Source organism: Pristis pectinata, chromosome 1, assembly GCF_009764475.1.
Source record: "Pristis pectinata isolate sPriPec2 chromosome 1, sPriPec2.1.pri, whole genome shotgun sequence".
In the NCBI taxonomy this organism is placed as follows: Eukaryota; Metazoa; Chordata; class Chondrichthyes; order Rhinopristiformes; family Pristidae; genus Pristis; species Pristis pectinata.
Window position 1 is genome coordinate 80,797,870 of NC_067405.1, and position 22,510 is coordinate 80,820,379.

The 22,510-nt window shown below is 41.7% G+C and overlaps 1 protein-coding gene across 2 annotated transcripts in view; it reads right to left on the minus strand.

Annotated features, from left to right (window-relative positions):
* lancl1 (LanC antibiotic synthetase component C-like 1 (bacterial)) overlaps positions 1-22,510 on the minus strand; it is a 60,750-nt gene that overhangs the window by 32,671 nt on the left and 5,569 nt on the right. For both annotated transcript variants that reach the window (XM_052043919.1, XM_052043838.1), the window contains exons 2-3: positions 14,995-15,112; positions 1,111-1,318 (exon numbers count right to left, since the gene is read on the minus strand). In XM_052043919.1, coding sequence (XP_051899879.1) covers positions 1,111-1,318; positions 14,995-15,112 — 326 coding nt within the window. The remainder of the gene's footprint in view (positions 1-1,110; positions 1,319-14,994; positions 15,113-22,510) is intronic.

Below are 22,510 nucleotides of genomic sequence, written 5' to 3' on the forward strand. Positions count from 1 at the left end.
TTTCAAGGTAACATTAGCATATAAAGAGTCCTCTTCACAAATTTTGTTTTGGACCAGACAAATGTTGCTTTTTTTAAATGGCAAAGAGTTACAAACTCTTGTGGTAGGCAGGCACTAATGAACAGAGAGACCCAGGGGTCCAAGTCCATAGTTCCCTGAAAGTGGCAACACAGGTCCACAGAGTGGTGTAAAAGACATATAGCACAGTTGCCTTTGTAGGTTGGGTCGTAGAAGAGTTGGGACATTATGCTGCTCCTTTACAAAACACTGGTTAGGCCGCACTTGGAGTACTGCATGCAGTTCTAGCTGCCATACAGGAAGGGTGCGATTGTGTTGGAGCAAGTGCACAGGAGATTGACCAGGATATTGCCTGGATCAGAGGACATTAGTTCTGGGGAGGGACTGCATAGTCTGGGCTTGTTTTCGTTGGAATGAAGGAGGCAAAGAGTGAGCTACAGATATCAAATTAAGAGAGGCATAGACAGAATAATTAGTCAAAATCTTTTTCCCATGGTCAGGGTATGAAAAACAAAAGGGCACAGGTTTGAGGTGAGAGGAAGGGGTTTTCCAAAGGGATCTGAGGGGTAAGTTTTTTTTAAACAGAGTGACTGATACCTGGAGGAAGTGGAATGAATGACAATTACTATGTTTAAGAGGCATTTAGATAGAGACTTAAATAGGCAAGGCTTAGAAGGATAGGGTTCTGATGCTGGCAAATGGGATAAGTGTAGATGGGGAAAAAAGTCGGCATGGACAAAGGGCCCATTTCATTGCTGTGCAACTCTATGAACCTAAAATATACCTGTCAATTCTACCATTCTGTTGGCAACACTGTACACAATACTTCAGGTATGTCTCACCAGGGCCCAACCTACATGCAGCAGAACCAAAGAGTTTCACAGAGATCATGGTTGTCAGCCTGGAGGCAGAAATGGATGGAGGCATAGCCTGGGCAGAATTAAGGAAAAGGCAAGATTTTTTAAGTCACCATGGGACTGGGAGCTAATGCTGATCAGCAAGGACCCAGATGATACAGGCCAGAAAAGAAGTCCTAGAGAAGAAAATTTAAAAAATATTCTTATTTTGTTTGTCTATGAACTTGTTACTTACTGGTTGATATAATTGTCCGATTCCTGCATTTGCTGCAGCTTATGATACACAACTGCAGCTAAAGCTAGGGGTCCTGCGTCGCCACACAGGAAAGTTACCACGCGCCCAGTAAGACATTTCAGGCTTTTATTTACGTACTGAACAGCTTTTTGCAGAAAACTTTGATCACCATAAACATTGTACAGGTGCAGGTACAGCAAAGCAATCCCTGAAGGAATACAAATACATTGTTATACACAAGAAGTCATTAGGCATTGCCATTGTCAAACAATCGGGCATAAACTTTTTATGAGCTAATGACTCAATAAACGCCAAACTGTCTTAACCCTTCTCATGAAAAGGGAACTTTCTCAGATATAGTCAATCTCTCTGGGCCATGAACATGATTAAGTGTCAATGTCAGATGTTCCAAGTTTAGAACATAGAACAGTACAGCACAGGAACAGGCCCTTCAGCCCACAATGTTTCTAGGTAGTTGTCCAAAGATTCACCAACTACTGTTAAGGCAGTTATAGTATTCAATACATATACGATCAATAATTTCAAAACAGGATGACAGAACAAATAATTAACTTGTTACACTCATACCATCCAATATTTTGTTAATAGAACACTACAGCACAGAAAACAGGCCATTCGACCCTTCCAGTCTGTGCCGAAACTTTATTCCGCTAGTCCCATTTACCTGCACCCAGTCCATAACCCTCCAGACCTCTCCCGCCCATGTATCTATCCAATTTATTCTTAAAACTTAAGAGTGAGCCTGCATTTACCACGTCAGACGGCAGCTCGTTCCACACTCCCACCACTCTCTGAGTGAAGAAGTTCCCCCTGATGTTCCCCCTAAACCTTTCCCCTTTCACCCTAAAGCCATGTCCTCTTGTACTTATCTCTCATAATCTAAGTGGAAAGAGACTGCTCGCATTTACTCTGTCTATACCCCTCATAATTTTGTAAACCTCTATCAAATCTCCCCTCATTCTTCTACACTCCAAGGAGTAAAGTCCTAACCTATTCAATCTTTCCCTGTAACTCAACTCCTGAAGACCCGGCAACATTCTAGTAAATCTTCTCTGCACTCTTTTGATCTTACTGATATCCTTCCTGTAGTTAGGTTACCAGAACTGCACACAATACTCCAAATTTGGCCTCACCAATGTCTTATACAACCTCACCATAGCATCCCAACTCCTATACTCAATACTTCAATTTATGAATGCCAGGATGCCAAAAGCTTTCTTTACAACCCTGTCTACCTGTGACACCACTTTCAGGGAATTTGTATCTGAACTCCCAGATCCCTTTGTTCCTCCGCACTCCTCAGTGCCCTACCATTTACTGTGTATGTCCTACCTTGATTTGTCCTTCCAAAATGCAACACCTCACACTTGTCTGCATTAAATTCCATCTGCCATTTTCTGGCCCATTTTTCCAGTTGGTCCAAATCCCTCTGCAAGCTTTGAAAGCCTTCCCCACTGTCCACAACGCCTCCAATCTTAGTGTCATCAGCAAACTTGCTGATCCAATTTACCACATTATCATCTAGATCATTGATATAGACAACAAAAAACAATGGACCCAGCACAGATCCCTGAGGCACACCACTAGTCACAGGCCTCCAGTCTGAGAAACAACCATCCACTACCACTCTCTGTCCTCTCCCACACAGCCAATTTCGAATCCAGATTACAACCTCTCCATGGATACCTAGTGTCTGAACCTTCTGAACTAACCTCCCATGTGGGACCTTGTCAAAGGCCTTACTAAAGTCCACGTAGACAACATCCACAGTCTTTCCTTCATCTACTTTCTTGGTAACCTCCTCAAAAAACTCTACATAATTCATAACGCACAAAGCCATGCTGACTATCCTTAATCAGCCTTTGGCTGTCCAAATACCTGTATACCCAATCTCTCAGAACACCTTCCAGTAATTTACCTACTACTGATGTCAGGCTCACCGGCCTGGTTTACTTTTAGAGCCCTTTTTAAACAACGGAACAACATGACCTACCCTCCAGTCCTCCGGCACTGCACCCGTGGCTAAGGACATTTTAAATATATCTGCCAGGGCCCCTGCAATTTCTACACTAGTCTCACTCAAGCTCCAAGGAAATATCTTGTCAGGCCGGGGGGATTTATCTACTGTGCCTTTATTCGCTGTAAGGCAGCAAACACCTCCACCTCTTTAATCTCTGACATTCCATGACACTATTGCTTGTTTCCCTTCCTTCCATATCCACTACGCCAGTTTCCTGAGTAAATACTGATGCAAAAAAAACTGTTTAAGATCTCCCCCATCTCCTGAGGCTCCACACATAGACAACCACTCTGATCTTCTAGGGGACTAATTTTGTCCCTTACTATCCTTTTACTCTTAACAGACTTGTAATGGCAGTATTGCATCATTTAGGCAGAATGGTTTGACTAAAGATGTGCCTTGTTTCATTTGGAAGCACTCAAAACCAGTTGGTAATGGGTTCAAGACCCATTCCAGTGATGACAACATATAACCCAGTCTAAAAGCAGGGAAGTCTGAAAAAATTCAGCAGATCAGGGAGCATGGTGGAAAGAGAAACAGTTAATGATTCAGGGTGAAGACCCTTCTTCATAATTGAGAAAGAGAGAAAACATTAGTTTTAAGCTGTAGAAAGGGTGCTAAAGGAATGGATATGACATAGGACACATCTTTGATAGGGTGAGACTAGGGTTGCTGTAGGTGGAGTCATCTGGTTGGATAGCTTAATGAGGGGGGGGGGGGAAGAGAGAGAGAGAGAGAGAGAGAGAGAGAGAGAGAGAGAGAGAAGAGAGAGAGAGAGAGAGAGAAAATGAGAATAAAGGAACATAAAGCAATGAAAGGAAGACTTATAGAGAGAGAAAACACAAAAGAATGTAAAAGCTGTGAAATGCAGAACTGTAGGAAATGCCCACAGGGCAGGCAGGAGAGAGAAAAATACATTTATTTGAAGCTGTAAAATTTGATATCAATTCATGAGGTATTCTTCAAGCTTACATTGCGCTTTGTTATAATAGTACAGAAGGCCATAGACAGATAGGTCATAATGGGAGGGGACATAGAATTAAAGTGTCGGGCAACAAGAAGCTCAGGATCACTTCTGTGGACTGAATGCAGGTGCTCACCTGATCTGTGCTTGGTTTCTGCAATGTAGAGGAGAACACATCATGAGCACCGAATGCAGTACACTAGATTGAAAGAAATGCAGCTGAATCACTGTTTCAGCTGGAAGGACTTTGGATCCCTGGATGGTGGGAAGGGAAGAGGCAGATGGGCAAGTGTTGCATGGGAAAATGCTGAGAAGACGAGAGTGGCTGAAGACAGAAGATGAGGGCATTGCAAAAGGGACGCTGCCTTTCGAACGCTGAATGTGGAGGAGAGGGGAAGATTTGTGTGGTGGTGAAATCTTGTTATAGGTAGCAGAAATTGTGATGGCTAATCCATTGAATGCGGAGGCTGGTGAGGGTGGGGTGGGTGTGAGGGAAGGTGAGAACCAAGGAAACTCTACTTTTTCTCAGTCCAGAAAAGGGGGTGAGACCAGAGGTGCAGGAAACAAATGAAATGCTGTCAAGGGCTCTTTTAACTATGGTTATACAGCCATAGAGCATGAAAAAGGCCATTCCGCCCACCATGTCCACACTGACCAGTGCGCACCCATCTGTATAAATCCCATCTTTCAACATTTTGCCTGTAGGCTGGGTGATTCAAGAGCTTGTCCAGACACTTCTTAAATGTTGTCGATGATCCTGCTTCCACCTCTCTCTCCAACAGTGCATTCCAAGTACTCACCATTTTCTGGGTGAAAAAGGTCCCTTCTTCTTCCTTACCCTAAATTTATGTCCTCTAGTTTTATCTACCTCTGATATTGGGAAAGGTTTCCTGCACTCCACCCAATCTATACCCTTCATCATTTTACATACCTCGATCATGTTTCCTCTTAGCCTCCTCCAGTTGGGGAAAACAGACCTAGCTTGTCCAATCTCTCCTCATAACTGAATTGTTCCATCCCAGGCAACATCCTGGTGAATCTTCTCCGCACTCTCTCCAGCACTGTCACATCCTTCTTATAGCATGGTGACCAGAACTGCAAGCAGTACCCCACCTGAGGTCTGACCAAAGTTTATAAAGTCAGAGCAAAATGTCCCTACTTCTGTATTCAATGCCCTGACTGAAGGCCAGCATCACAAATGCCTTCTTAACTGCCTGAGCTGTCAGCTTCAAGAATCTATGGACTTGTTCTCCATGGTCCCTCTGTTCCTCAGTGCTCCCCAAGACCCTACTATTCAAAGTCTATACCCTAGCCTTATTACAATTTCCAAAATGTGTCACCTCACATTTTTCTGGATTAAACACTATTTCTCAGCCTATTTCACCAACACTTCAATATCATCCTGTAGGCTAAGACTGCCTTCCACACTGTCAACAACTCCACCAATCTTTGTGTCATCTGCAAACTTACTTATCATGCCTCCTACATCCACATTCAAATCATTCAGGTATTTTACAAACAGCAAGGGTCCCAGTACTGATCCCTGAGGAACTCCATTAATTACAGGCATCTAAGCATAAAACAGCCCTTTGCTATCACCTATTGCCAAGTTAATTTTGGATCCTTTTGAACCAGCCTTCATGTGAGAGACCTGCATGAGGTCTGTAGCCTTCCAGACCTTCATGATTCAAGTACTTGGTTAGATGCTTCTTAAACGTTGAGAGTGTCTGCCTCTAACACTTCTTCAGGCTCATTCAAGATTCCAAAAAAATTCCCCCTTAATATCTCTTACTGCTCAACTTAAACCTATGGTCTCTTGTCTTAGACAGCCCCACATGGGATTTTTACTATTCACTCTATCTATCCCCCCTCATGACTTTATATGCCTCTATCAGGTTACCCTTCAGCCTCTTCTACTGTAGGGAAAACAAACTCAGCCTATTCAGTCTCCCATTATAACTGTAAAGCTCCAATCCAGGCAACATCCCAGTGAATCTCCTCTGCACCCTCTCCAGTGAAATCACATCATTCCTATAGTGAAGCGACCAGAACTGCACACTGCATTCCAAGTGTGGCCCAACTAATGTTTTATGAAACTGTAACATGACATCCCAGATCTTATATTCTATACCACGACCCATGAAGGCAAAGCATCCCCTACAACTCCCATCCTCTCACCAGCATGTAGTTATCTGGCCTTCTTGAATAAAGGAACAACATTTGCTCTCCTCCAGTCACCCAGTACTTCACATATGACTAACAAAGATGCAAAAATGTTTGTTAGGGTCCCAGCAAATTCTTGCCATGTCACCCATAGCAGCCTGGAATACATCTCCATTTTTTATTCACCTTATCATGTTTGCCAATGACATTTCACAGCCCCTTTTTGCCTTCCTAATTTCCTTTTTTTCTCCTACATTCCTCATAGTTGCCATTTTCAGTTGCCTGTACCCATCATGTGTTTTTTTCCCTTCATCAACTCCTGAGCATCCCTCGTCATTCAGGGTTCCTAATCTTGCTACCCTCACCCTGATGGGAACATGATCAAGAGCATAACTGGACAGGTTCGATGTAAATGGAGAAGGCGAGTTAACTGGTTTGATGGAATCAGGAAGGCTGCAGTGTGCTCCAATAGCCCTGTCAATGATATCTTCCATCATTTTGCTGATGAACAAGAGTAGAGGGGTTGGACTTTTCCTGCTTTTAGTTAGCCACAAATGTGTCTATGATCGTGAGGATCTCAGGAGAAAACCAAGATGGATCAGCAACCTGCTGCTTCTGGCTAAACTTGGTTATGAATACTTCATTCTTGTCATCAGCACTTAAAACACTGGGCCCTGCCAGAAAATGGGGATGTTCTTGGAATCTCCTTTTGTTTGCTACTTCCAACCAGTAGCAGAACTGCAGAGCTCTGAACTGATCTTTTGGTTGCAAGATTGCTTTGTTCTATCTACTGCTGTCTGTTTAGCACATGTCCTGCATTGCAGTGTCACCAGGTCAGCACCAATTTTAGACATGCCTGGTGCTGCTCCTAGCATGCTCATTTGCATTCCTCATTCAAACAGGTTTGATTGCCTGGCTTGATTGTAGTGGTAGAGTCAGGGATAGGCTCAACCATGAGGTTACAGATTGTGATTATGTCCATTTCTAGTGTTGCTGATGGTCCACGGTGCCTTGTGGATGCCCAATTTTAAGTTGTCAAATCTGTCAAATTTAACATAAGTAGAGTGCCACACAATATAACGGAGGATATTCTTGTTCAAGGTCTGGTACTTGTCTCCGCTACTACTCCTTGTGTAGTCGTTACTTCTACCAATGTAGTTACCATTCGCAGGTACATCTGCAACAGGTTGACTGATGATGATGAGGCCAAGTAAGTTGTATTGGTTCACTCACTACTTGCCATGGACCAACTCTGGAAGCTAAGTCCTTCAGAACTTGGCCAGCTTGATTATAATCACAGCACAGGAGGCCATTTGGCCCATTGTGTCCATGCCACTCTCTACCAAAGTAACTCTCAGGTTTTACCAGCCAGGCTTTTCTCTCTCGCCTTGCAAATTTTTCTTTACAATATATTTATCCAATTTCCTCTTCAAGGTCACAATGGAATGTGCTTCCACCACATATGTAGACAGTGCATTCCAGATTCCAACAACTCACTGTATTTTTTTTAAAAACAAATTTCCTCATAACCCCAAGTATCTTATTTGACCTGTAACCTACAGTCATCAATCCCTCCACCAAAGGGAACAGCCTCCCACTACCCACTCTGTCCAGACCCCTCATTATTTTATACACTTGTATCAAATCTCTCCTCAGCTTTCTCTTCTCTAAAGGGAACAGTCGCAGCCTCTCCAATCTATCCATGTAACTATCGTCCTGCATCCCAGCAACCATTCTTGACTTCCCCAACAGTCCACATCCTTCCTATAATGTGGTAACTAGAACCAAGCTCAAACCAACTGAGAGTGGCCAGTGTTTTATAAAAGTTCAGTATGACCTCTCCACTTTTATAATCTATGTTTCTAATGATAAAGCCCAGAATTATTAACTGCTTTCTCAACCTACCTGGCTATTTTCAATGATGTCCACATATACCCCAGACCCCTCTGCTACAGCACCCCTTTTAGAACAGTTTCCTTTATTCTGTATTCTCTCTCTACATTCTTTCAACCAAAGAATTAAGTAATGATGCTACTAAGCCACTTAGTATTGGGTATCAAAGTCCCCACCCAGAATATATTCCGTGAATTTGCTACTTTTAGTGCTTTTTCTGAGTTATGTTCCACATGATGTAACTGATTCATCAGCTGAGGGTGGGTGGAGGTTTCCTAGTGCTTAATTGACCTAATTCATGGAGTCTAAGATCAATGCTGAGGACCGCCCCTCTAACCTGTTTACCCCAGTACTGCACCTCTTATGGACCTGTTGTGCTATGGCACAAAACATACCAAGATGTTGTGATGGAGGAGTCTGGCACATTGTATTCTAAGTATGATTCCATGAGCACCATGACAGGCTGTTGCTCGACTAGACTGTAGGGCAACACTCCCATTTTAATCACAAGTGTCCAAATGTTTGTGAGGAGGACTTTGCAAGGTCAACTGGGCTGGGAGTGATCTTACCATGTCTGAAGTCAGTGCTTAGGTTGCCATTGGATGATCCTTCTGGTTTTATATCGTTTCTGCTGTAATGTAGTGGTTATGATACAATGGAATGACTTCATGGGCATTTCAGGGGCAATTAAAGAATCATCCACATTGCTAGAGTTTGAAATTACACATAAGTTAGACTTGGGTAAGGGATGCAGATTTCCTCCCATGATGGACAATGGTGAATCAGAGGAGCTTTTACAACAATCCAATTGTTTCACAGGTATTCTTATTAAAGACTTTTATTAATTCCACATTATTAATAAAATTTAAATTCCTGAGCTGCCATGGTGGGGCTTGAACTTACATTTCTGGATTGTTCTGGGTCTGGCAACTCAACCATTGTATCACCACCATTACTGCTTTTTCAGGTAGATGTAAAAGATTCCAAGATTCTGTGACACTGCAAAGGGAGAATGGAATTCTCCTGGTAACTTATCATAAACCAGCCAATTGTTGAATTCACCTTGGTTTGCAAGATCTTTCTTTGTTCAAACTAATTGCTACATTCCCCATAATTACAAAACAGAAATAACTCGGCATTTTTTTTTCTGTGGTTTAGGGCTGTGATCTATTTGGGAAGGGGAAATAAATCAGCATTGGTTTCTACTGCTGATCACAAATGGAATCCAATGTTTTCACACAAGAACAGAATCCAAATCAAATCTAATATCCATGAAACAGCTCTCAGCAAGTCAGCAGCTTCAGCAGAAGGGGGGGTTACAAATTGGCAAAGAAACTTTGTAAATAACTACAAGAGCAAATGACGCTTAGAGACAGGTCAATGAAATGTTATTGATTTCAACATCAAAGAAACAGATTAATTGTATCTTGATTTGTCCAAAATTAACCAAAAATTCTTGAGCCTAGTAATACATGGAGGAAAGCTGGAAAGCTGAAGCACATGTATGCAATAGTCATTTTGGGTTTTGATGGAATCTTCCACTTCCAGATCTCATTATAAATTAGTTCCAAACATGGAGAGGGCTGAATTTCAGAGCTGTGGTGAAAGTGATTGCCTTCAACATTAAAGCAGAATTTGATTGAATATGGAAAATTGAGGTCAATGGGCATCAAGGGGAAAATACAAGTGACTAAACTAATACATAATACTTAGGAAGGTAATTGTGGTTGTTGAATTGTGTCAGCCCCAGACCATTCTCACAGGGTTACTTCACAGCATGGTTCTAGGCCCAACTATCTTCAGCTATGTCATAATATCTTTACCCTCCAACATACAGAGCAAAAGGCAAAGATGTTCACTGATGATTGGACAATGCTCAATTCCATTTGCAATCACTCAGATAACAAAACAGCCTTAAAAATTAAAAAAACTTTCAGTTTTACTTCAATGTGCCAATTAACCTAGTTACATAACTAGGTAACTGAGAAAATTGATGAAGGCACTATGGTAGACATGGTTCACATGGACTTCAGTAAGGCTTTTGACAAGGTCCTGCATGGTAGAATGGTGCAGAAAGTTAAGGCACAAGGGATCTGAAGTGTGTTAGCAAACTAGATCCAAAAGTGGTTTGGTGACAGGAGGCAGAGGGTAGTGGTGAATGGGTGCTTTTCTAACCGGAAGTCTGTAACAAGTGGTGTTGATGCTGGGACCTTTGTTGTTTGTGGTATATTATGTTATACAAATGACCTGGATGAGAATGCAGGGGGTGTAATTAGTAAGATTGGTGGAGTCACAGATAACGAAGAAGGTTGTCTAAGGATACAGCGGAACATAGATCAGTTGGAAAGTTGGGCGGAGTGATGGCAGATGGAAGTTAATCCAGATGTGTGAGGTAATGCACTCTGTAAAGTCAAATTCTGGTGGTATATACAGAATAAATGGCAGGGACCTTAGGAGTGTTGAAGTACAACCAGTGCACTGCTGTTGGCAGGAGTCCATCTACAAGCTTCACTGAAGCATCTCATGAGGGCTTCTTTGATAACACCTACCAAAATGATGACCTCCATCATCTAGAAAGATGTAGGGAGCTGGCGCAAGGAACTCCACTGCCTTCAAGTTCCCTTTCCAGGCTGCACATTGTTCCGACTTAGAAGTGTATGGCAATTAATGCATTTTCACTGGATCTAAATCCCGAAATTGGTAAAACACATTATGGGTGCCCCTTCACCAGATAGACTGCAGCATTTTAAAGAGCTGGCTTACCACTTCCTCCTCAAAGGCAATATTTGATGCACAATAAATCCTAGTCTTGCTGGTGTTGTTGAGTTCTGTAACTGAATAAGAATTAGCTTTCTGGAAGGAAGCATGAGGTAAAGTAATATAATTGAACAATTTTAACATGTGCTGAGCAACAAAGAGACCTGGAAATTATTGGAGAAAATTCAAAAAATTATGGTATATGAACATTTGGAAAGACAAAGGCTTATCAGGGATAGTCAGCACAGCTTTGTGTTTGTGGGGGCGGGGGAAGTCCTGTCTCACTTTTGTATTGAGTTGTTTGAGGAGGTAACCAAAACGATTGATGAAGGCAAGGTGGTAGACATTGTCTATATGGACTTTAATAAGGCATTTGACAAGGTCCTGCATGGTAGGCTGGTTCAGAAAGTTAAGGCACATGGGATCCAGGGCATGGATCCTGGTTAATTGGCTCCAAAATTTGCTTGGCGAAAGGAGGCAGTGAGTAGTGGCAGAAAGATACTTTTCTGATTGGAAATGTATGATCAGTGGTGTACCACAGGGATCGGTGCCGGGACCTTTGCTGTTTGTGTTATATATCAATGTCTTGGACGTGAATGTAGGAGGTATGATTAGTAAGTTTGTTGATGACACAGAAGTTGGTGGTGTTGTGGATAGCAAGGAGGGCTGTTTAAGGTACTTATGGCACTAAGTAATGTTATAGAATAGAGGTACCTTGGGGTTCAAGTCCATAGCTCCCTGAAAATTGCAACACAGGGTTTGCCAGATCCGGTTATTTTCGAATCTGCAGGTTCTTTCAGGAGTCCAAGAATGAGTTGAAAACAACTTGGTGCTTCGCAAAGTTTTGTTGGAAAAGTTTAAAATAAAGAAACAGTCACAGAGCACATGGCACTAGCTTTACTACTAGGAGATGAGCCAAGACAAAAGGAACTAAAAATGAGCTAGGGTCAGGGGTGGAGGAGAGCAAGAGAGTGATTAACGAAAAACGACACCTTTTATACCTGAGATAAGAGGTACTCCTTAGCTAACAATAGTCCAATCAGGAAACCTATTAGATATCTCTGACAAAACCAACCAATGAGAAAACACATATTCACCTGATGGATGAACAAATGAGCTAGGAAGCGGCCATTCCTTGTGCAGCCATTTAAGGTGTATTAAATTCTATACATGTTTAAAAACTACTTAAGATAGTCAAACCCAACAGGATGAAGAAGGCAAGTGGAAGATCAGGGCACAGAATATAAAAACTGGGAGATTACGTTGCGACATTACAAAACACTGATGAGGCCGCATAAAGTAGTATGTGCAGTTTTGGTTGCTACACTAAAGGAAAGATGTGATTGCACTGGAGAGAGTGCAAAGGACATTCACCAGGATGTTGTCTGGATTGGACAACCAGGATGTTACTTAAGGACATTACTTATAGGGAAAGATTGGATAGGCTGGGTTTATTTTCCCTGGAGTGACAGGACACTGAGTGGTGACTGATTGAAGTATATAAAATTATAGGATTTGTATAAAAGATAGTCAAAATCATTTTTCCATGGTAAGGGTATCAAAGACAAAGGCTTAAGGTGAGAAGAAGGAGTTTTAAAGGGGATCCAAGGGGAATTTATTTTTTCAAACACAGAGTGTGGTCAATATCTGGAACACACTGCTAGAACAGGTGGTGGAATTGGATATGATCACTACATTTAAGAGGCATTTAGGTGAGCACTTGAATATGCAAGGCACAGAAGGAAATGGACCCAATGTGGGCAAATGGGATTACTGTAGACAGGCAGAAAGATTGGTATGGATGTGGTGGGCCAAAGGGCCTATTTCTATGCTGAACAACTCCATGACTCTATGACCTTGAAGCTGGCAGTATAACTTACAAAGGCTATTTAGATTGGTTTTATAAATCAGGGTACTCAAAGGTTTTTTTTGTGAATCATTATAAATATGACCTCAGCTGGTGTTGTGCATCTACTTCCATGCATCATACTTTAGAAAGGAGGCAAAGTCTTGACACAAGTACAGAAATTCACTGGAATGGTACCAGAGATGAAGTCATAAAATCTTTGCGATAAAGTATACTCCTCAAAACATTGGCGGTCCGGAACATTTGGACTGAGGGTCGTGTTGAAAGCTTAAAGTTACCAAAGCAACTGAAATATAGCAGTGAACCCGGGTAAGAACAGAATGTGTTCAGATAAGAAAAGGTTGTGCATTTCATCTGCTTTCATTGATGGTATTTGCTTTTATTTTGTGGGACTAACAAACAGATAAAATAACTTAACTAATTCAGTGTTTCTGCCATGCAAACAAACACAGTATTTAATTGACTACTAGCGAACAGCTAATGATCTACAGGACTGAAAAATCGGTGTCCTAATTTCTTTGAACAATTTCCATCCTTGAAGTCATCTCTTGAAAGCTATAAACTTAGTGCGTAACTATTGTTTAGTGAATGGCTGTTGATTAATGTCATCACAAACCAATTCCAAGGTTATCAGAATTACAGATAAGAACTAGTCACATGCCATTCTGCCACCAATTTTTGGGTTATCTGAAACCTACAGCAAATAAAAATGACAAAAACAGTTTTCAACTCTAGATCAAACTGCACTACCTTCCAACAAGTCGCCTTAAGTCCAGTCAATGTGTGTTGTCATCACCACCGCCCTCACCAAGGTCATTGATGGTTACTGGTACTTTTCCATATAAATACAATCAATAAAATCTCAACATCAGCAACTCCAATGAAACACTAATGCAAACAGCAATGAGAACAAACAACTTGTGGTGTTCCTAAATGAATGTACCACACCTGAAAATCAATTCTGGAAAATTTCCATATTCAGTCAAGATCCACACACTCTCATCCAGTGATGCCCATCCACGTACACAGACGCACTCTACCCGAGAAGGAAATCCACAGCCAGTTTACATTTCTTTACTTCACCACAACCTTTTACAAACATGTATTATAACTCCACTGGAGCATCTTGGTTTGAGACAATGCTCTTCGCTGGTGAGCATTCAAAGGTTATTGGTGCTCATCCAAATCCCTATTTTAGCTTACCCTGACTTTATATTGAAATCTCATATTCTACATTACTTTAGTGTGTCTTCAGACAGAAACAAATCCGGTTGCCTCTTGAATATATTTACATTAAAAAAACTGACAGGTCTGTTTTCAGGGTTAAATCCTATAATGCAGGATACTGTCAATCAGGAATACCCATCAGCTAATATAAAGATTAGGTTTTAAAAATAAATTGATATAGATTTATGGCTGCATTTATACCTTTCGCAATCTTAGGATATACAAAAAAATCGCTTCACTAACCAATGAAGTACTTTTGAAGTATGGCCTTTGTTGTAGCAGAAGACACAGCATGCTGCAAGTACACACTAACAGTAATATAAGCAAAAAACAAACTGTGTGAGGAACTCAGCAGGTCAGGCAGCATCCGTGGAAAGAAATGGACAGTCGACGTTTTGGGTTGAGAACCTACATCAGGACTCGAGAGGAAAAAATCAGAATATAATAAGCAGTGTGAGATGTTGATTGTGTAATTAATTACTGGTCAGGACAAAAGGGATGTCTCTCGTCCCTCTTTCAAAACAGTGGACATGAACACCTTAATATCTCATGTGAAAGGTGCCAACTATGCCACACTCACTGTGCAGCACGCAGTTATACATGGCCAATAAGACCCAATTTCTGTGCTCAAACCTCTGAAATGCAACTTCCCTCAAAAGGCTACTGACTAAGCTACAGTTGGCGTAAACCTGTTTACTCCAGGAGGAAGAAAACCATGAAGATAGAGAGGTTTTAAAGACTCTTAGGCCTGAAGTAAGTCTGAAATAGAGAATGCAATCGGACTACAATCAAAATTGATTTCAATAGAGGGAGAGTGTGAAGAATGAAGAATGCACAAGTCAGCTATGCAGAACCTTCTGCATTAATGGTTCTGTCTGAATTTCTAATAGGTTCTCATGTCTAAAGTTACACATTCCCTATATTTTGACAATATAATTATGTTTAGTTTATTATTTTTGGTGCTCATAGTACCTGTCCATCCAGTGTAGGTGCTGCAATCAGTCTGATCAGCTTTTAAAAGCCCATTTTCCATATACTGCAGAAAATCACTGATCTTGCTCTGTAGATGCTGAATGAAGCTGCTGGTTAACTGTAAAGAATTAATAAAAAGAGATTTTTTTTTCATAGATCAGATCACTAGAAATGAATAAAGACCAAATACACACAACTTATTCAGGTATCTTCATCTTTTCCCCTCTTGACAAAGTTTCCAGCATAAATGAACTGTTTTCGTAAGTATAAAAGCAACGATGACTTTAGTGCAAATGGGTAACTCCAATAATTGAGAAACCTGTTTACATACTATTTGGACTCCAAAAGGGCACCTACTTGTAAAAGATAATCAGTCTACAAAAATAAAATATCCTATTTCCTCAAAATATTCAAGAGATAAAGATTGTGCACCCTCATATCTGGTACACTGACAAAAGAACTTGGATCAAATCTCTCCTAGCTGCCCCTATTCCAAAGAAAACAACATAGCCTCGTAAATCTCCACCCATAACAGAATGCCTCATCTTATATTCTATGCTTCAGTCAATAAAAGTATCTCTTACACCTTCTTTACTGTCTTCTCTATCAGTCGTTCCATCTCCAGGGATCTGTGGACATGCATTTCTTGTGCTCTTTGTCTCTGTATACTTCTTACTGTTCCACCATTTATCGCATTTGGAAAGCTTGTCTTCTTCAAATGTATCACCTTGCACTTCACTGGAAGTTCATTTGCTAAGTTTCAGCCCCCTAACCAGTTCAATAACAGCAGTGTACAAGATTTTTTTATTTCATTCTTCTACTGGATAGTGATGGCCTTCTCGAACTGCTGCAGTCCTTCCTGCTGAGCTCCCCACCACTACAGTCTTCAGAACATTCAGGTTACTCCACACAGTATCAAGAAAAACTGAATGCATGGATACAGCAAGGACTACGAGACTGTAGTACTGCAAAACCTGAAGAGTCAGCCACATCTCCAGCTGATCTGTTTCAGTGCAACTGGAACACTGACAGCTCCCTGAGAATGTGGAAAATTTCTCAGGCATGTCTTGTTCACAATTGGGTTGTATACTCCCAAAAAGGACATAGCCAAGTTGGTTAACTACCACCTAATTACAGAGTCAGAGAGACATACAGCATGGAAACAGGCCATTCGGCCCACCATATCCATGCCAATCAGTGGGCACCCATCCATATTAATCCCATCTTCCAGCACTTGGCCCACAGCCTTCAATGCCCAGATGATTCAAGTGCTTGTCTCAACACCTCCTAAATACTGTCAGTGACTCAGCTTCCACCACTTTCTCCACAGCACATTCCAGGTACTCACCACTCTCTGGGTGACAAAGGTCCCCCTCAGTTCCAAATCTCTTACCCCTTACCCAAAATCTATATCCTCTAGTTTTATCTACCTCTGATATGGGGAAAGGTTTCCTGTCATCTACTCTCTGATCAAGAGAAATGAATCAATCTACTCTCAGTCATCAAATCTGTCATCAACAATAATATCAAGAGGCACTTACCATACAATAACCGACCCACAGATGCCTACGCTGGGTTTCATCAGAACCACTCAGCTTTAGACATCACAGGCTTTTACCAGAGAAGATGCGCAGAGCAAGTTGTTTTTTTTTACACACACAGAGAGTGGTGCATGCCTGTAATGTGCTGCTAGGGGTGGTAGTGGAGGCAAATACGATAGGAGGCATTTAAGAGGCTCTTAGATAGGCACATGAATGTGCAGAGAATGGAGGCACATGGACATTGTGCAGGCAGAAGGGATTCATTTAGTTAGGCATTTAAATACTAGTTTAATTAGTTTGGCACAACATTGTGGGCCAAAGGGCCTGTTCCTGTGCTGTGCTGTTCTATGTCCTATGTTTAAGACTTCCAAAAGTGAGAATGACTGCCTTTGACATTAGGCATCATTGACAGTGTGGGACCAAGGAGCTTGATAAAACTGAAATCAATGGGTATCAAAGGGAAAATGATCTAGTGGTTGGAATCATAGCTTGCTCAATGGAAGGACTGCTGAAGGACTGGGCACAACTATCTTCAGCTACTTCATAAAATACCTTCTTTCTTTCATCAGCAGGGTGTCTGCTGATGACTGCACAACGTTCAATTCCATTCACAACTCCTCAGCAAATGAAGCAGTCCACGCCTACATGCAGCAAGACCTAGACAACATTCATTCATGGATTGATAAGTGACAAGTAATGTCTGTCCACAAAAGTGAAGGCAATGACTACTTCCAACAAATAAATATCTAATTACCTACCCTGGACATTCAATGGCATTAGCATCACAGAGTCCACCACCATCGATATCCTGGAGCTCACCACTGACCACAGCTCAACTGGACCAGCTACACAAGTACTATGGCTACAAGAATAGGTCAAAGGCTGGGTATCCTGCAGTGAGTGAATCACCTCCTAACACCCCCAGAAGATACAAGTCATAAAGTTATAGAATTATAAGCAAAGAACAGGCCCTTCAGCCCAACTTGGCCATGCTGACCAAGACGTCCACCTGAGCTAGTCCCATTTGCCAACATTTGGCCCATATCCCTCTCGGCCTTTTCTATTCATGCACCCACCCGAATATCACTTAAACATTGTAACCTCCCTCAACCACTTCCTCTGGCAGTTCATTCCATATACCCACCACCCTCTATGTAAAGAAGTTGCCCCTCAGGTCCTTTTTAAATCTTTCCCCTCTCACCTGAAACCTATACCTTCTAGTTTTAGACTCCCTTTTACTGGGAAAAAGACTGAGAGGATTCACCTTATCAATGCCCCTCATGATTTTATATACTTCTCTAAGGTCACCCCTCAGCCTTCTTTATTCCAGGTAAAATAGACCCAGCCTACCCAGCCTTTCCTTATAACTCAAGCCCTACAATCCCAGTAGCATCCTCCCAAAACTATTCTGCACCCTTTCCACCTTAATGACATCCTTCCCATAGCCAAGTGACCAGAACTGAACATATTACTCCAAAGTATGGTCTCACCAGTGACTTGTACAGTTGCAACATGACGTCTCAACTTCTGTACTCAATGCCATGAGTGTGAAGGCAAGTGTGTCAAATGCCTTCTTCACCACCCTGCCTACCTGTGCCTCCACTTACAGGAAACTACATACTTTTACCCCCTAGGTCTCTCTGTTCTACAACACTCACCAGGGTCCTGTTATTTACTGTGCAAGTCCTGCCATGGTTTAACTTACCAAAGTGTAATACCTCACACCTAGAGCTAAATTCCAACTGCCATTTTTGGCCCACTTCCACAGTTGATCCAGGTCCCATTGTAATCTTAGATAACCATCTTCACTATCTACCATACCACCAAATTTGGTGTCACCTGCAAACTTACTAACCATGCCAACTACATTCTCATCCAAATTGCTAATATGACAAACAACAGTGGGCCCAGCATCAATCCCTGCAGCACACCACTGGTCACAGGCCTCTAATCTGAAAAACGATCTTGCAATCCAATTGGCTAGATCACCTATGATCCCATGTGATCTTCCGGACTACCCTACCATATAAGACCTTGTCAAAGGCTTTGCTAAAGTCCATGTAGAGAGCTTCTACTGTCCTGCCCTTGTCAATCCTTTGTCACCTCCTCAAAAAAAACTCCACCAAAATTGACACAATTTTCCACGCACAAAACCCTGCTGACTATTCCTAATCTATCCCTGCCTTCCCAAATGAAGACTCTGTCCCTCAGAAACCCCTCCAGTAACTTTCCCACCACTGATGTTAGGCTCACTGGCCTGTAGTTCCTTAGCTTGTCCTTGCAGCCTTTCTTCAATAAAAGGACAACATTAGCCACCCTCCAGCCTTCCAGTACCTCACCCACGGCTAAAGATGATACAAATATCTCTGTCAGGGCCCCTGTAATTTCTTCCCTAGCTTGTCACAATGTCATAGGATACTCTTGATCATGTTGTGGGTATTTATCCACCTTAACATGCTTTATGAACCACCAGTACCTTCTCTTTTGTAATGTGGATATGTTCCAAGACATCACTATTCATTTCCCTTAATTCCTTAGCTTCCATGATCTTCTCCACGGTAGATACAGATGAGAAATATTCATTAAAAATAGAGCATGGAAATAGGCCCTTTGGCCCAACTCGTTCATTCTGAACAAGGTGCACCTAAGTTAGTCCCATTTGCTCACATTTGGCCTATATCCCTCTAAACCTTTCCTATCCAAACGTCTTTTAAAGATTCTTATTACCTTGCCCATCTCATGTAGCTCCACAAAGAGTTGACCCTTAATGGGACCTATTCCCTCCCTAGTTACCCTCTTAATATAATTGTAGAATCTCTTAATATTCTTCTTCACCTTATCTGCCAGAGCTATCTCACGTCTTCTTTTTGCCCTCCCAATTTCCCCCCTAGGTGTACTCCTATACCCCTTATACTCCTCAAGGGATTTGCTTGATCCCAGCTGCCTATACCTGTCATACACCTCCTTCTTTTTCCTGACTAGAGCCTCAATATCCCTTGTCAACCCCAAGGCTCCCTAATCCTGCCAGCCTTGCCATTCACTCTAACACGAACATGCTGTCCCTGAACTCTCCCTATCTCACTTTTAAAAGCCTCCCATTTGCCAGACATCCCTTTACCTGCAAACAGCCTTGGCAATATCATGTCCAAGGCCTTCATAAGTTGCCTTGCTCCAGTTTAGGACTTTAACTTGTGGACCAGTCCCATCTTTTTCCATAACTATTTTAAAACTAATAAAATTATAGTTATTGGTCCCAAAGTGCTATCCCACTGACACTTTAGTCACTTACCTCATTTCCCAAAAGGAGATGCAGTGTTGTCCCCTCTCTAGTAGGGGCATCTACATATTGTTTGAGAAAACGTCACTGGATACATTTAACAAATTCCACCCCATCCAAACCCTTTGCACTATGGCAGTCTCCGTTAATATGATAGAAGTTGAAATCACTTACTATTACAACCCTTTTATTCTTACAGCTATCTACATATTTGCCTATCTAATTCCCTCAGACTATTGGGGGTGGGCTGTAATAGAACCATATCAAAGTGATCACACCCTTCTTATTTCCAAGTTTCACCCATATAGCCTCACTGGATGATCACCCAAGAATATCCTCCCTAAGCACTTCTGAAATGTAATCAAAAACACAACACCCCCTCCTCCCTTACCTCCACCTCTATCATGTGTGTAGCATCTGTACCTGGAACATTGAGCTGCCAGTTCTGCTCCTCCCTCAACCATGTTTCTGTTATGATTATATTACCCCAGTCCCACATACCAATCCATGCCCTGGCTTCCTCTACCTTATTTGTCAGGTTTCTTGCATTAAAGAAAATGCAACTTAGTGTACCATACCTTCCTCATTCCCTGTCTAGTCACTGCCTGTCCTGGTTACTGAATTGCTCGCTTTAACATTTATATTTGCCTCAAGATTCCCACCTGCCTCAAGATTGCTTTGGGTCCCACCCCTCCTACCAGACTAGTTTAAACCCTCCCAAGTAGCAGTGGCAAATCTCCCCGCCAAGATATTGGTTCTCCTTCAGTTCAGGTGTAACTAGTCCCTCTTGTACAGGTCCCACCTGCCCTGGAAGAGAGCCCAATGATCCATATTCCTGAAGCCCCCCCTCCTGCACCAGCTCCTTAGCCACACATTTAATTGTAGTTAAAGTCAGGAGCGCAATGCAATACTCCTCAGTTACCTGGATGAGGGCACCTGCAACATCACTCAAGAAGTTCAGCACCATCTGGGACAAAGCAGCCTGCTTAATTGGTACCACATCCACTACCCTGGATATTCATTCCCTCCACCCATCAGTGCACAAGGCTCCTCCTACAGTGCTTCCAAACCCTTTACTACAAAGACCGGGGCAGCAGGCATGAAGCAATACCACCAGCTGCAGGTTCCCTTCCAAGTCACACACCATCCTAACTTAGAAATGTATCACTCTTCCTTCAATGTCCATAGAACCATAGAACAATATGGCACAATACAGGCCCTTCGGCCCACCATGTTGTGCCGCCCTTCAAACCACACCTATGACTATCTAACCCCTTCCTCCTATCTATTATATTGATCTATTCAATATAATTCTCCCAAAACAAAGGAAATTAAAAGTTAATCCCATGACATTATCATTTATACCATCATATTAAGCTTGTGACAGCCAAAAAGGTTATTTGGTTTGCTGCAAACATTAATATTATTATTATTACAATAACAACCATTCATGGTCACCTTTTACTGGATCAGTATGGGAGAAAGAAAGGCAGACAGCACTGAAGAACTTAAATGAAGATTATTTTTTTCCTTGTCTGTTTTTATTCAAGAGGCATATCAATCTGGTTGAAACAAGGAGAAACAGACTTTTGTACAGTGGCTTTCACAACTTCAGGCTGTCCCAAGTCACCTTACAACCAATGATCTTCTTCTGAAGTAATTGCTGTGGCTTCGAGAAAACAAGGCAGAAAAATTGTGCTTAGCAAGATCTCACAAAATGAAATTCATGACCAGGCAGCCAGTTTCAGTGACAATGTTTGAAGGTTAAGTGTTGTCCAGGATACCAGTGCCATGAGATTACATACTTCCACTTTAAATAGCATCCCTGGATCTAAATTCTACTTCAGAACACTGGAAGTATCTTCAACAGAAGGCCTGCAGGTATTCTTACCACCACCTTCTAAAAGCATTTAGGGACGGACAGTCATTGAAGGGTGCCAAGTATCTGAAAAATTAATAAATTAAAAAACTCCCAGTATTTTGGGCAGAGTTCCAGCAATTGTATCCTGAGACTGTTCAGCAGTGGCATACATTTCTAGATCAGGATAGTATATGACTTGGAAAACTCACTGGTGTTCCAATGTCTAGTGACTTTAATTCATCCTAAAATAAAATCATTTTACATTAAAGACTCAATCCATCACCTTTGGGTAAACTGATTAAGTTATTAAGTAACCTTTAAGAAGTACATAAACTATTTCCTAGTTAGATTGCAGCACTAGAAAATCTTAAAATATATGTCATTGCATCCAAAAAAATCCAAACTAATTTTGGGAGTTTTCTTCAAGGTCTCCAAAGGAATACATCAGGGACACACCCACAACCATGTGCAGAGTCTATTTCTGGCACAATCTTTCTAAAGCTAGCAAATTGCAGAAACTTGAGTGACATTCAACATAATTTGCATTCAGAACTGCACAATATTTTACACAGATTGACCCATATTGGTAAATTTGTGCCATAAAGAAAAACAGTGATACTCTTAACTTGACTTGATAAGTGCAATTCCAACTTAAGATACTCCCTACCATTCAGCAGAAAACAGTTGGCACTCCATTGCCCACTTTAAACATTTGTTCCCTTCACCAATGATGCAATATGGCTGCAACATAATCTACAAGGTGCACAGTAACCCACCAGAGCTCTTTTGACTGCACTTTCAAAATCTGCAACATTTACCAGCTGAAAGGATAAAGGA